At 32.8% G+C, this 17,325-nt stretch overlaps 2 protein-coding genes across 2 annotated transcripts; both read right to left on the minus strand.

Moving 5' to 3' along the window:
* Positions 1–865: 865 nt before the first annotated feature.
* Positions 866–6,322, minus strand: LOC133313428 (long-chain-alcohol oxidase FAO1). Its single transcript, XM_061514802.1, has 3 exons — positions 6,008–6,322; positions 2,816–3,088; positions 866–2,703 (listed from the first exon to the last, which is right to left on the minus strand). Exons 1-3 carry the CDS (start codon positions 6,230–6,232, stop codon positions 967–969), a joined length of 2,235 nt encoding a protein of 744 aa, XP_061370786.1. The 5' UTR covers positions 6,233–6,322; the 3' UTR covers positions 866–966.
* Positions 6,323–11,116: 4,794 nt separating this feature from the next.
* LOC133313436 (uncharacterized) lies at positions 11,117–11,494 on the minus strand. The gene has a single exon (XM_061514811.1). It carries the CDS (start codon positions 11,492–11,494, stop codon positions 11,117–11,119), a length of 378 nt encoding a protein of 125 aa, XP_061370795.1.
* Between the last annotated feature and the right edge of the window lie 5,831 nt (positions 11,495–17,325).

Here is a 17,325-nt window from a genome sequence, read left to right on the forward strand (position 1 = left end):
TACCAATATAACTGGTTGAGAGTACAACAAGAGTTGTTGATAGCGTATTGAGAACAATAGCACTAAACAAGTTGTAATTCTGTGAAAGCATTGCTCAAACTTTGCATGAATTTAGAGACCATAAAAACAGTTCATGTTGCTTTAATATCGGACCTTGAAATGTTTGTTATCAAACTGATAGTATATATGAACCACATTTACTTTTAAAATGAATTATTCTTCATTCTATATTAGTAAGCTCTTCCTGGAGCTAAGCCTATGACATTTTGGTCTGAGCTTTGAGGACAATAAAATATGACTTATATTTCAGATCATATTATCCTTCAATGTTTCATCATTAAGCCCAAACAGACTTGAGGGGTCGAGCAACGATAATCTAGAAAGCTACAATAACTTTTAATTCGAAGGAAAATCATGTTATCAATTAGCAAGATTTCATATAATATCTCAATTAAATTTTCTCTGCTTGCTATTTTCTTAGTGTATTGAATGAAAATAAAAATTCCTATAGTTGTATTAACTTAATGAAGAGTGAAGAGAAAATCAGTTCTTGTCTCGTCCTCAGAGGCTATTCTTTCCCAGCCTGTTCTGGTTAGTTTTTGCATGACATTCTCGTTTGTGGTATTAGCACTCAAGTTTTTCCCAATGTTCACAAAATACCACAGTTCATGTGCCATTATCATGTATTTGACAGGAACAGCACGCTGGATCCACTCCACACACATCGAAAAGTTAAAACTAATGAGCCACATTGTCAGAAATTTAATATGAAAGCCTCTGCACTGCAAATTTCCAGTGTTTATGAAGTAATTCAAGAAGGAAACTCAAAAGAATGGAAAACCACTATAATTTTTATAACCACATATTCATAACATGAATGACTGTTCAATTCAAAGTTTCAAACAATCTAGGCAACTATTATAGGATGCTTGCTTGAAGGAAAGAAGAAGAACAAACCAGGTAATTCTATTCCGTTGTCAAAAACACTGCAATTCTCTTGGCAATACAATATGCAGTGGACTGGATAGTTATCATGGGATTGACACCAATTGCAGTTGGCATCAGACTTGCATCACACACAAATAAGCCTTCTGCTTCCCAACTCTGACCATTTTCATCAACTGCACCTTCCTTTTCAGTCATGCCCATCCTACAGCTCCCCATCTGATGAGCAGAACCATATATACTCCATTTTTCTTCATGTGACATTGGCCCTCCTGTTGCATATACTGATTCCAAAAACTTCTTCAATTCCTTTTCATTATTCCCTTTACACTCAATTCTCTGTCCATCACTTCTGTGAGTACCTACTTCAACAGCTCCTGCCGCTATTAGAATCCGCAGTGCCTGCTGCAATCCATCCTTGATGTTCTCTTTGTCTGATTCAACTAACTCATACTTTACCTTACCTTCAGTCCTAACTTCTCCGCAACCCTTGTCTCGAATAATTGTGATCAAATGAACGGTCCTTGAATATTTGAGCATTCTTTCTTTGAAGTCAAGTCCAGACACCCAAGGAAACAGCGAAGAAAAAGTTCCTGGGGCCAGTGCTGGAGTTTCAATTATTGCTTTTACTTTGGAGTCCTCTGATAGAACCTTGTGGAAAGAAGTGATTATTCCTCCCTCATAGCTTTTACCCTTGAGATCAGAAATTGTGTCTGGAAAATATCCCCATGTCATTAGCACTGGATGGAGATGAAGGTTCCGGCCAATGTTCTTATTCTTTAAACCACTGGAGATCATTAATGGAGGTGTGAAAAGAGCCCCACATGCAGAGATTGTGACTTTGGCCTCAATTTGCAGTCTCCATGTGATATTGTTTGTTAAAACATTAGCCATCACTCCTAAGCATTTCTTTCTTCTTACACATCCTCCCTTATTCTTTACCAGCATAAACCTGTCAGCTTTGCATCCTGTTAGAATTACTGCACCATGATCCACAGCATCGACAAGCCATGTAACTTCAGTCCCTTTTTTATCTCCTCTTCTACAACCATAGTTGCAAGACCCACAGTAATGATGTTCTGATGAATTTCTAGGCACATAATCAACTTGAAGACCAAGATTCTTACAACCTTTTCGGAGAACTTGATTTTGGAGCCCTTCCTCCACACATCTATCTGTTACACCAATCCTTTTACACACCATGTCCATGGCAGAAAGATATTCATAGCCTGAAAAGAGTGATAGCTTCTGGTCCTCTGCCCATTCCTTAAGCACACAATTTGGTGTTCTAATAGATGCAGCCCAATTAACAGCAGAACCACCACCCACAGTTGACCCTGCAAGAATTCCCATTTTCCCATCTAAGGATGCCATAGTTCCTCCTACTTCGTAAAGTTCATTTATAGAGGGCCCTTCTAGAGAAGAATAATCCATGGGAGTAAAGTAGTTACCCTTCTCAAGAACAAGCACCTTCAGTCCTGAACTTGCAAGAACAGCAGCTGCAACTCCTCCCCCACAACCAGACCCAACAATTACTACATCACATGATTTGATCTTGAGGATGTTGTTTTCAGCATCTACAGCAACTTCAAGACCTTTCTGAACAAGAGACTCAGGCAGACTCAAATTGGTCTCTTTCATAGCTTCCACTATTCCCTTTTCAAGAGGCCTCTCTTTGTGAATGTTGCTTGTGTTCCCATCAGTGTCAACCTGATATCCAATGGCTTCCCATGCTGGGTTTTCACCATTGTCATCACACTGCACACAAGTGAATATTCCATTACACAGCACATTAATCCAAAAGTCGCATAGGGGTTAAAGAGAAAAATGTTACTGAAAGTATGTGAATCAAGAATGTGTCTTTCTTTACTTGAGAGAAGAAAACAATGAGGCAAAGGACTTTGATGTAAACAAAAGCAAGTCTAATAGGTGTCAGGAACCGATGCTTGAGCCATTTCTGCAGAACCTTTTCTCTGTTTTCCAGAGAAATATTTGAGAAATTATTGATGAAGGGCCATTTGTGACTCAGACAGAGAGACCCACATAGCAATAAAGTGCCCAACCTTGTTGCCAGCATCCATAGAATCACTCTCAGCAGTATCATTGCTTCAGTTAGAGCTCTTTTCATCAGCATCTCTGCAACCTATGCACATTTCAGATTAATATATTTGCAAGCTGTTAGATCACTGACTCTATCAAAGAGAAATGGTTGCATCATAACTGGTAGTGCAAAAAGAAAACATCATTTTCAAAAGTCAAATAGAAAAGTTGTTTGTACATTAATGATATAGAAGCATACCTCTAAGTTTTTTGTGTGTGTATAGATGTAAAAGCAACTCTTTATCGAATTAATAATGAGTTTATAAAATATAATTGTGGCATTTTATAGGAAAAATTATGTGAATACACTACTATTCTGAAAGAAATCGAAAGATGTGAGACATTCTTGAAAGTTGGAAGTTGGAACCATTCCATAAGTTATAAGATAATAAATATATTTTATAAAAAGCAATCACAATAACTAATTTATATTAATAACACAAGAATTATATTTTAGTGATTTTTTTATATAAATTTCATCCTAAAAAGTAAGATGTTACTATTAATGATAGTTATTTTATTCCTTTTTTTCACCTTAAAAATTAAAATTAAAATTAAATTAACAAATATGCAGTTTAGATTTATTAAAAAATTTAATATTTAAATAAAGATGAATTGACATACATAATAAGATAAGATACTAGCTTATATCATTTTTTTAAAAAAAAGTAATGGTTACACATTTATAAAATTTTAATAGAACTCGGCTATAATTCGACAATATTGAAAAGTAATGATTGTATAAGTTAAAGTGATAAGGATCAGTTATTCATCTAGAATCAAAAACAAAATCTCTACTTATCTTAACAAAAAGCTGACCGAAAAATTGTGGTTATTTAATATTTTTTGATAAAAAAAAACTCAAATAAGCACTTGGGTTGTATAATTAGAACTAAATTAAAGATTCGCACATGCTTATAAAAATTATGGTTTGTTAAAAAAATGAGAGAACTTGGATTCGGTTAACACTAATTAAATCTTTAGGGAGAAATGACTGACGAGAAATTTTAACTACGACTCAAAATTAATCTCGTAGCTGATTTAGTGAATTAAAATTTGTGAAAATATTCAATTGACTCACTTCAAAAAATTAATTGGGGTTGATATATAAAAAGAGAGAGAGAAAACAACTCTAACACGAAACTCATTAATTAGAGAACCTAAAGGCGGTACATCCATCATGATTCATGAAAGCTTATGACAATAACAACCACCAATCATATAATTCCGTTTATAACATTTAATATGTAAAGATAGAGATTAATATTTCATTAATGATTAATATTTCTTACGTATAGAAAATAATTTAATTTTTTATATACACATAAAAGTATATGAAATCGGGTGTTGTGTTTAATTTCTTGTAACCTCAAAAAAAAAAGTATATGAAATCATATTTTTTTTCTCTTTCTTCTCACATAAGCCTTACATATTTTTATTTATATATAAAAAAATTATCTATTTTATTTTTATAGAGTTCGTTTTTTCTACAGTCAATGTTGATAACTTATCTACAGTGAACCTAAAATGACGTCGTTTTGAGGCAGAAGTCAAGATATTTTTGTAATTATAATTTATTTCATGGTTATAATAATATTTTTCTTTATAATTGTTTAATTTTTAAACCCAAAACGACATCATTTTATGAGTAAATGTAGATTATCTACATTCACTTTAAAACGTTAAATCCATCTTTATAATATGATAAACATTAATCTCATAAAAATATATTCTGAACTCTTCAATTCAGAAACATTGTACTACAAGTCTACAACTATTTCAATTTAATTTGAGTCTGAAAAAGTAATGTTTATTCCAATTTAAAGTTTGATTTTATTCTTGTAATATAAAATACAGCTTCACTAAAAAAGGGAAAAAGTACTGTCAAGGGCATTACAGTATTTATTTTTTCTTTTCATGTATACATAATGCTTTGAATACATTTCGGAGAACAATAAATTAAAGATATATTTTGGCATATTATGGTAAAAATAAAATTGTCTTTTGTAAGAATTGAGTTGAGTTGGACACCGGAGATTGCAGCATAATTATATTGAGATTTGCATCTATCATGTCACATGATACAAAAAAATTTCTTACACACATAATATTTTGTGAGACTCGCACTTTTTGAAGAAAAAAAAAAAAAACTAAAACACGCAAAACGACTCTCTATAATATTACAGAATTATTTTTTCTACACTATAACTCTTATAAAACTCAATTATATTTATCAAGGAAAAAAAAGCAATGCAGCTTAATTAGATAACTTCAAATTTCGAGGAAAAAAAAGAAAGAAGAGCACTCATTGGTACCTAACACGCTATCGAGAATGCGTGCTAAATTCAAATGATTTGAGCTAAAGTCAATTGTTAAGAGAGGACAACTTTCTCTCTTATTAGTTTGAGGGGAATACTTTTCTCTTTAACAGGAGAGAATAATTGTCTCCTACTGAGACAAAAAAGTGGGACCAACAATTTAAAAAAAAAGTAAAAAAAAAAAACAAAAGCTTAGCACGAAAGTCGATGTATGTGTAGGAATAAAATCTTGTCTCATGTGAAAGGAGAAAAGTATTTCCCTTAGTTTTATATTCTTTCTAATTCTCAAAATAAAAATAAAATAAAATAAATAAAAAACTAATAATACAAATGTCAAGATTTCTAATTTACACTCTCCACCCAAGCATTTCGGAAATTATGAAGATCAAGATATGATCTCAAACTTTTCTGTTTGTCAAATACAAGGAAGAATGTGTTATTAATTAATTCCCAATAATCTTTTTTTTTCTGAATTATAAATCCAATAATATATTTGCAGGAAACCCCTTCCATAATCCCTGAGGGAAATTATGCAGTTGATAATCTTTCCGTGATGAATACTTTTGTTTATGATAAAAAGCAAAAAAGCAATAAATAAAAACAGACAACTTTTTGTGACGGTGAAAGAGACAAGAAAGTGGTACCTGGTCAGGTACAGAGAATTCAGATGCGGAAGCTTTCCAGAAGAACTGGACAGCCTTGGTTGTTGGGTTGTTATCCATCGTGTCCAAACATTCCAACCGCAGAGGAGGCAATAGTGCCTCACATATGCTTCCTAATGATTCCATCTGAGCTGAAGAAAAAGCATGTATGTATTTTTTGCCTCCTCTTCTTCCACCTTTTAGTAAAGGATGACACTCTCTCTTCATTTCTCTTTCTCTCCCTCTCCACAAGAAAACACTATTACTTTTGGAAGTCTATGCTAGCTACGATTAATTAATCAACCATGGACCATGGTGGTGTACTTATAGAGAGTGCTTGCTTTTCTTAGATTAAAAACCAAAGACAGGTGTCAAAAACCATACATACTCTGCATCCAAAATAAAACCCATACATACTCTCTCTCTCTCTCTCTCAAGAAAAACTGTACAAATTTAAAGCATGAGCCTTTTCTGGACAAAATAATTTAAACCTTTTCTAAATTTTCCATTGCACCCAATTAGACCCTTTTCTGGTTTCTTCTACCATCGATGATTAATGACTAGTGAGAAAATAAGCCCATATTTTTTTTCATATTATACAATGGGAATGATATTGTAACAACTAATTAGTGTTACTATCAACGTTACTATCAATTAATTTTACCGTTAGATCGATTATGTTGATCCAGTTATATTTATTTTCATCTTTCTATGGTTATGATTCCCCATATTTAATACTATATATTTATTTTCACATTTGTATGGTTATGATTTCTCATATTTAATGCTTTCATATTAATATAAAGAATCATGACCATACAAAGGTGGAAATAAATATAATCGTTGAATCAACATAATCGATCTAATGATGAAATTGATTGGTAATAACACTAATTGGTTATTACAATATCTTATCCCTTATATAATTGGGGAATATTTTTTTCATGTTACATCATACACATATAAAAAGTGAATGATAGTCTTCTTTTTTTGTAGTGAGTTTCATTCACTTTTTATGCATTGTATGAGATAATTTTGTCTCATAAAACATGAAAAATATATTTCTGTATATAATTTTTGAAAAAAATATTTCTCCTGTCACATAAAAAAACAATTATTTGGGAGGGATTTAAAGCCTTAATCCTAGATCCACCCCGAATCGGATTAGTTGCGAAGCAATGAACCGATTGGAATATTAAAAAAAAAAAAAACAAACAATTATGTGATGTTATCTCGATAGGAAAAATGATAAACTCATAAATTTTCTTTGTGAGGAACATTTATGTGTCATTATCAATCATGAATTATTATTTTTTATTTGTATTCAATTCCTGAAAAAAAAAAATCCAGGTATTGACAGTTTCATAAATCTATTCCTTCAAGGAAACTCCTAGTATTAAAGAACACATTTAATTCTGTGATTTGCTTTAGAATCATCTATGCTCCTGTGATTTTTTTCTATCATATATGTTCCTGTGCTTTGTAAAAAATAAAAAACCATAGGGGCATATGTGATAAAAAAAACATACCTTTTTGCAAACTACAGGGGCATATGTGATAGAAAAAAACCACAAGGACATAGGTGATTCTGAAGCAAATCACAGGGGCATTGGTGAACTTTTTCCTATATTGTTCTTATTTTTTATTTAAATTGATTTTCAGTTCTATCAATTAACCGCTATTAGTTTTTTTTTTTAAATAATGGGAGTATTGGGATTTGAAACTATGATTTCATGCAAATTATCTTAACTCCTCACCACTAAATCAATTCAAGTAGTATAATACCCCAAATTATTAATAATAATAATAATAATAATAGAAAATAGTAATAATAAAATTAATAGTAATAATAAAATTAAAAATAAATAGAATGTGCATCATAATATTGAGTCAGCAATATCCTATGAATCAGCCATGAGTCAGAAATATCCTATCTAATAAATACAAAAAGAAGAATTGTATATTCAAGTGTGTATAATACAGGATATAATATCATGAGCCCATAAGAAAACTAAAAGGAAAGAAATCCAAAGAAGAAAAGTAAACAAATAATCCTAAGAAAAAAAGGAAACAAATAATTACATGAAGAAAAGGAAACAAATTATATAAGGAAAAAAGGAAAACAAATTCTATAAGAAAACAAATTCAATTATTTACAATAAAGCCCATATCATGAACCAACTTGGAAAAAAAAAACTTCAGCTATAAATAGGTGGCTTAACCTAACCAAACCAAATCACTTCCAATCTCTATCACCTCTCCATTTCCTTTCTCCTCTTTCTTCTTATTTCCATTTTTTTTTAAATTTTGTTGTTATTATTTTTCTTTGGCTACCAATTATGCTTTCCCTCTCTAAATTCACTCTCCTCCCTAGGAAGTCATCAAACATGGAGTCCAGGTAATCATAGTCCTTAGAGATAGGTTAATTAAATGAATATTATTAGGAACTTTATTGGATTTAATTTTTTTTAGGTTAATTATATTGTTTAGAATTATAACCTCAAGAAAATATCAAAATTAATTATATAATTATTTATATTTGGATATTTGACATGGAAATTATGATACTCTTGGATAATTGATTTGGAAATTATACTCTTGGATAATTGATGTGGAAATTATTAAAAATCTTTGAGGAAATTTTTCAAATATGTGGTTTGTGATAAAGTTTAAGTTTTCCTATTTGTGTGTGATTGTGATAAGATAATAGTGAGAAAATAACTTTTGGGATGATACCTGCTGAAAGTGATGAGCAGTATACTCGTGAAAAACATATAAGCGGATCTGCAAGCATGGAGCTCGTCCTTATGTGTTATATGGAAATCTGACCACTCTGAACTCTTTCTTTAACAACCAGAAACTTTATACCGATGTACTTCGATTTTGAAGAGCTTCTATTATTGTTGGAGTACAACACTCTGACTATTGTCATGATAAATCTTTAGTGGATTTTCAATACCATTTACTATACACAGCCCCGTGACAAAATTTCATAGACACACCCTATGGTTTGACACCTCAAAACAAGCTAAAAATTTAGCGGCCATAATAAAGGAAGCTACGAGTGTCTGCTTAGCACTCTTCCAAGAAATAGCTCCTCCAGCTAACATGTAGACATAACCTGATATGGATCTTTTATTGTCTTGACATCCAGCAAAATCGAAGTCAGTATACCCAATGATCTCTAATTCATCTGACCTCTGATATGTGAGCATGTAATCTTTTGTTCTCTTTAAATACCACATAACCCTCTTGGCTGCTTTCCTACGATCCACTCCTTGATTGCTCAAGTATCTACCTAATACTCCCATTATAAATGCTATATCAGGGCGAGTACAAACCTAAGCATACATAAGGCTTTCTATTGCCGAATCATAATGTACCTTTGTCATTTCCATAATCTCAAGCTTACCTTTGGGGCATTGACCGAGACTACACTTGTCTACATTAGATATGGGTGTGTCTCCTGATGTACAACCCTTCATGCCAAATCTATCCAAAATCTTTTCAATATAGGCCTTCTGTGATAACCGTAGGATACCTTGAGAGCGATCTCAAAGTATCTGTATCCCTAAGACAAAAGATGCATCACCAACATCCTTCATCTAAAAAAAACTTATGAGAAATTTTTTGGTTTCACGCAATAAGCCTATATCGTTGCTGGCAAGTAATATATCATCAACATATAGTATCAGGAATATGAATTTACTCCCACTGAACTTGTGGTACACATAATCTTCTACCAAGTTCACCTCAAAGGCATAGCAGATGATAACTTGATGAAATTTATGATACCATTGACAAGAATCTTGCTTAAGGTCATAGATGAACTTCTTTAATTTTCAAACCATAGACTTTGAATCTCCAAATACAAAGTTTTCTGGTTGCACTATATAAATGGTCTCATCAATGTTACCATTGAGAAACTCTGTTTTTACATCCATCTGATATAGCTCCAAATACAAATGAGCCACAAGTACCATTATGGTCCAAACAAAGTCTTTTGTAGAAACCGAAGAGAATGTCTCTTTATAATCTATGCATTCTTTCTGAGTGAAACCTCTAGCAACTAGACGTGTCTTATATCTTTTGATATTGCCCTTGGAATCCCTTTTGATTTTGAATATCCATTTACAACCAATGGGTTTTGTGCCTTTAGGAAATTCGACAAGATCCCAAACGTCATTATCTTTCGTAGATTTCATCTCATCTTTCATGGCATCAATCCATTTATGAGCATCAGAGCTTTCTAAGACTTGTTGAAAGTTGATTGAATCATCTTCTTTCAAGCCTAAAATATTTTCATGCTCTTGAAGAAACACAATATAATCATCTAGAATTACGTTTCTCCTTTAGTGGATCTCCTTAATGACACTTCTTGAATTTGTTGAGTTTGTTCTTCATGTGGCATAGGAGGTGGTTCATTGTTGTCTTGACCTAAAGAAATGTCAGGGACCGAACCTGTTCCATAATAATGTTATAAACAGGGACCTGATCATTAATTGTTTGTACCAGAATTGCATCTTGAATAATGATAATATTAGGAAGAGAAATATAATTTTCTTCCTCATTAAAGACAACACTCCTTACTTTATCTTCCTCTTCAAACTATCCTTAAGGAATCTGGTATTTCTCGTCTAAAAAAATAATAAGTCTTGTATTAGGATTTTAAAACTTAAAGCCCTGAAAGTGTTCAACATATTCAACAAAATAGCAGCTAATTGTTCTTGAGTCCAACTTTCTTTCATTTGGCCTATAATGTCTTGCTTCAGTTGGACAATCCCAAATGTGTAAATGCCTTATGCTATAATTATTTCCAGTTCATAACTTATAGGGGTTTTAGTCACTACTTTAGTTGAAGCCCTATTAAGGACATAAACTGCAGTATTTAGTGCTTCTCCTCAATGTGACTTAGGTAAAGAAGAATGACTAATCATACTTCTCACCACATCTTTAAGTGTTTTATTTCTTCTCTGCGCAAAAATAGCAGGTAAATACCTTATCCTGTTTCTTTTGCTTATTTAGCATGAGTGATTTATCTATAGCGTTCTTAGCTCTCTTTTTTCTCATATTTTGAGAGGTTGATTCTAAATGAGTACTATTAGTCTTTTCTCATTGAAGCCTTTCTTCCTCTTGCACACAACGAGCAACGAGCTCATTAAGAGTCCATTTATCCTTTTGGGTATTGTAACTCACTACAAACTGACCATATTGTGCAAAAAGAGAAATAAAAACCAAGTGCACGAGCAAATCATCAAATAACTCTAACATTAGTCCCTTGAGTTTTCTAGCGAGATTAGACATCTCTATAATATATTCCCTTATGTTCCTTTTTCCTCCAGACCTCATATTAATGAGTTTGGACAAGGTGTGACCAATTTTGGCCTTTTCATTTCGAGTAAAGTATTTCTCGAGTTCCTTCAGAAACTTCTTGGTATCAATAGTCTCAACTATCGAGCCCCTAAACGCCTTTGGAACGGAGCGTTTCATGATCATTAGACACATGCGATTTGAGTGTTCTCACTTCTTAATCATATCTATATTCGGATTTTCTGGAGTGGGAGTGTGTTTCTTAATCCTTAGCGCATTGTCAAAATCTATGCAACCGATAATATTGCCACATTCTCTTTTCACGGCTTGAAATTTGACCCATTAAGCATGTGAATGATATTCACTTGAGCAACAAAGTTAACTATAGTAGCAGAAACTATATAGAGAACAAATAAAATAACATACATCACATCCATGTCATACCAAATGTGCAACTAAAATAAAATGCACATACATGACATTAACAAACAATCTAAAGCAAAGTGAGCCCATTTAGAAGATACCTAGCACAATATCGACATTTGATCTTTGGAACAAAAATATCAATTTGTAAGTGGTACTCTTAACGCAACAATCAAATATTGACAACAAATCCTGTCAAGCAATAGCCTTCCTTTGGGCCGACTATTGCTCACATGGAAAATCTTTATAATCGTGACATATTTATTGTCACATGTATATATATTATTTAGCCAAATAATAACCTTCTATTGGGTCGATAATTATTAGCATAAATAATAAATATACTCATCTTTATACATTATAATAAATTATTATACACAACAGAGGTTACTTTGGCAGCAATATTCTTTCAACTAATTTATTATAAAATACAAAAAAATTAAAAGGAATAATGATTAAATAAAATAAACATAAACCAAATGCTTATTTTACTTAATTAAATACCTGATTTCCATAATTTTAATGCTTTCAATTTTGTGAATGAGATTACAATAAAATTATCCAAACTTTGTCATAATGGATTGAGCATAATTCCTTATAGCAAAGTATTTAATTATATAAAGCTTTAGTTGCTGACGGTAATAATCCTTAAATATAAATAAATAAATAAATAAAAATTCCAACAAATTATTGACATGGCTACTAATTCAAGAACAACATGCTCAACATTAATGTCATATCATATGTATAGTCAAACAACGCAATATATATATATATATATATATATATATATATATATATGATATTGACCGATAATCAGAAGCCAAATGGATTTATTTACAAAATACCTAACACAACATTGACATTTAGTCTTTGGACAAAAATATCAACTTGTAAATGGTACTCTCAATGCAGTGGTCAAACATTGACAATAAGTCCTGTCAAACCATAGCCTTCCTTTGGTCCAACTATGTCTCACATGGTGAATCTTTAATGTAACACCCTGTATATATCCGGCAATGTTATCATATCACCGTATTAAGCTGCGCTTAATTAAAAATGCGGAATATCTTTTTCTTTTCGATTATGACGTCATTATCATTACCAACTTGCTTAATTAATCAATTAAATAAAATCGTGCCTGTATGTAAATTGCAAAAGATAGCTAACTGAAATACCTCATTAATTAAAATAACAGATATATGTCTCTAGTCACGGAACTACAACACGTAGACCGGGCCAACTAGCAGTTTATACAACTCAAGCTAAAAGTACTAGCAATATAGTGGCATGGACAACTCTCATGCTCACCCAAATAAGGCAACAAGGCCCAACATAAGTCTCAACTCAATTATCATAAATGACAGAAAACATAAACAACATCCAATCCAGTCATGCCAGCATAAATATAACAGCAATAATCATCAATTAAGCTCTGGCCTCCTGCCGCCAGAGGCATCAGTCCTCATACTACCTGAACCTAAAATAAGCATTCCCCAAACGTGGGGTGAGATCTCTAAACAAGAAATCTCAGTAAGACAAGGGGTCCTCAAGGATCTTCCACCCCAAGCTCACTTACATGTGCAATATAAGTTCTAAAAGCAGTAATTCAATATCAGTTCCAAAATCAGTGCAATGCAACAGATATTCATGTCATGTGTGTTATAACTATTCTACTGATCAAAAAAATGCAGGAATAGGTCTATTACCCACATAAATGCCAGCCCATGGTGTACCAGCCCATGCTGTACCAGCCCATGCTATACCCGCCCCCAGGAATACCCCATGACATCTTGTAGGGGTGTTCATCAACCGATCCAAACCGATTCAAACCGCGGTGACCGAACCGAAAAACCGATAACCGAATAAACCGAAAATCGAAAAAATGAAAACCGAATAAAAACCGCAAATTTTAATTGGATTGGATCGGTTTTTGGATGGGTTGATGAAAACCGATCCAATCCAAACCGATCCAATATATTAATTTCCCTCTACCTACTTGGGTATTTCCCTAATCATAGCCTAAAAATTTCTAAACCCAAGACCCATTAACCCATCAACTAAACCCAAGAAAAAATCTAGTCATATTTCATCAACAAAATTTTATCTTTGTAGAGCTTCATATCTCATTGCCAAAATTAAAAAAATTATATTATAGTTTATTAATGCTTTTGTATTTCAATTTTTTTTTTACAAAGCCAATATATACAAAAGATGTTATTTGCACAATAATCATGAAATAAATTTTAGGATTTTCAAAAAACCGAAAACCGATCCAATCCAAACCGAAAAAAATTGGATTGGATTGGATCAGATTTGAAAAAAATCAAAACCGAATGGATGATTATATGATCAAACCGAAGGGATTGGATCGGATGATTTTTGCTTCCAAAACCGATCCAATCCAGACCGCGAACACCCCTAACATCTTGTTTAGACAGAACACCACATATATATCATATAGCATTTGCACTTAACAGTTCAATGGCAATTCAGCAAAACAATACATGAAAACACATCATGCATATAAACCATCCCGCCATGGAGTATGGTGGAACAGACAATGGCTAAACTGAGGACACAAAAGCTTACCTTGCAAGCTAGCTATCCAAGCCAAGAGTCCACAATACCTCAGAGTCCACAAATAGCAAGATCACAATCTGTTTGGACCAACAATATCATCAATATTTATGCACAACAAGCATATGATTTAAAGACAACGCCATTTGTTTACGTTTTACGTCTCAAGGCTTCTCACAAACAATACATGAAAACACATCATGCATATAAACCATCCCCCCATGGAGTATGGTGGAATAGACAATGGCTAAACCGAGGACACGAAAGCTTACATTGCAAGCTAGCTATCCAAGCCAAGAGTCCACAATACCTCAGAGTCCACAAACAGCAAGATCATAATCTGTTTGGACCAACAATATCATCAATATTTATGCACAACAAGCATATGATTTAAAGACAACGCCATTTCTTTACGTTTTATGTCTCAAGGCTTCTCACAAAGCCATAAGCCCTTAATCCCTTGATTCTGACTTATATTAATTATTACAGAAGTTAAACTCCAGCAATCTAGGGTCCACTATCCCATAACTCAGTACTGTATGAACAGTACCTTCACTATTCACGAAAACCCAGAATATCCGGATATATGTCGGGGCATATCCGGATATCTCTTTGCCAATATCCGGATATCAATATCCGGATATCCAGATACCCATATTCGGATATCAATATCCGGATATTTCGCGACAGAATGCAGTTTCTGCATTTCGCGAGATATCACTCCAAAGGTTCATCTTTTAACCCATTAAAACGTTAAAGCATCATTTTTACTCTGTTCTAGGTTCATATATCAGTTGGTTACTTGTTTAACTCATTTACATGCAAAGACACCACCTTTAAACCAATAAAACTCATGATCAAGGTTAGACAACTCACCCCAAGGCTTAAAACAGAGGAATGAGTGCTCTTGGAGCTCACCAACAACCTCCAAGGTTCTTACTTAGAAGATGCACGAAAATGGCACACAACAATGGTTCCTTTCCTTCAAAGACTACTCCTAGAAGCTCAAAATGCCTTCACAAAGGCTCCACCCTCACAACTCAGCAACACAACCCCTAAGTCTCACCAAGACAGACCTCAAACTCAGAAAGGTGAAGGCTTTCACCCTCCAAACACACACCTCTATGTGTTTACAAGGTTAAAAGAGAAGAATCCATGGTAAAAGAGGTGACTTGGGAGAGTTTTCATGCAAGAAGGTCAAGGAAAGAAGGTGACCAGCATGAGAGTTCAAAATTCAGAATAGGGGCACGTAGGAGGTTGTAAAATGCCTTAGAAATCTGTGCCATTTAGTATTTATAGGCGGTTTAAGGTTAATCGCACTGTATTAGCGCTAATCGTTACGCTTAACATTTTAATCCCAAACTTTGGAATCTGAACCTACTCATTTTTCTAAGATTTTTCATATTTTTATTTTATTTTTCGGAGCACATTTCCGGTACGCGCTTTTCATAGCCAGTATCAGTTTCTGGCACCAGTTCTCATTATTTTACCTTGAAACTCGTTTTACAAGTCCTATATATTATTCTAGGAATTATCATGCACTTATTATAATTTTCCGGGATACTTTTTCGGTACGCATTTATACCGACTAGCAGAACCGGTATCTGCACTTTTCGTCAGAAAGCGACTTTCAGCATTATTACTCACTTACCATAATTATTTTAACCTCGTAATAATTATTAGGGTCAATTATGGAATTATTTTCTAATTTCACATACTTAATTAATTAACTTCCTTAATTAACGGTGCGGGTTCTTACACTTAACAATTGTCACATATTTATTACCACAAGTATGTCCATTGCTTGGCCAAATAATAACCTTCCCTTGGGCCGATTATTATCCACATAAGCAATAAATACACACTTGATCATACAACATATATTATTTGGCTAAACAACTACCTTCCTTTGGGCCGATAATTACTCGCATAAATAATATATATTTATATGATCAACCTATTTGAAATCAAATTAACCTTTACAAATTTGGCTACTTTGGCGGCTAACAAAACTATCATATTCAATTTCAAATAGAAACCTTTAGGGATAATAAATTCATTTAAAACTAAAATAACAACAATAAAGAAAATTATTCTTTATTAATCGTCAATGTATATACATACACGCTGCAATACCAAAAAAAAATTTATATTTGACTTTTAACAAAGAATACCCCAGAATCAAAAATCTTAAACATTCGATTTCTTTCAAACTATAAGTTCAAGATTTTCTAAAAGAATTCATTGTTCGTTCAAATTCTCAATTCAAACAACAAACCCTCATCAATTATAAAGCCAAAACTCTTCCAAACATTCCATCTTTATACAGATTCAAAAGTTTAAATAATAAACTCTTAAGAAACTGTGAATCCTAGATTTTCAAAAAGAATGTAACTTTTCTTCCAAAACCAAAAATCACCGTCAGGGAACAAAAATAATACTACATAGCTAATACAAAATACATAAGATGGAACCCACGTTAAAAAAAAATTATGCCAAAAGACAATAAAGAAAAACTTTTTATTATTCATCATATATAAAAATCACAAAAAATTAATCCCCTCATGATTCAATATGACGATGGCTCTGGTATCAATTATTGGAATAATAACAGAAAGGTGGAGACATACTTGTCTCCATAGCAGTGGAATAACTTCAATCTTTTTCTTTGGGGTATGCAATCTTCCTCAGTCAAATAACCCTAATCCTTATTCTTTAGTGTGATGTCTCTCTCTTGATGGGCAAGAGAAACTAGGGTTGTTATTTGACATATTAGGTACCATAACCCTTTATTGTGTTGTTCTTTGTTATTGGCCAGTAAGCTCTCATTAGACCTAGTTGGTCCAACATTGGTATCCACTCATTTGTCTCACACTTACTTAGGAATCTATTCGAGCATCTTTATTTGATGACTTTAATTTATCCAATATATATTAAATATCATAATACAATTATTAATATAATATGTAGCCCATAAACATATTAGGAAATATAATTTTCTAACATAT

This window comes from Gastrolobium bilobum, unplaced genomic scaffold (assembly GCF_033153095.1).
Source record: "Gastrolobium bilobum isolate Gb01-03AN ecotype WA unplaced genomic scaffold, APGP_CSIRO_Gbil_v1 utg11941, whole genome shotgun sequence".
NCBI lineage: Eukaryota > Viridiplantae > Streptophyta > Magnoliopsida > Fabales > Fabaceae > Gastrolobium > Gastrolobium bilobum.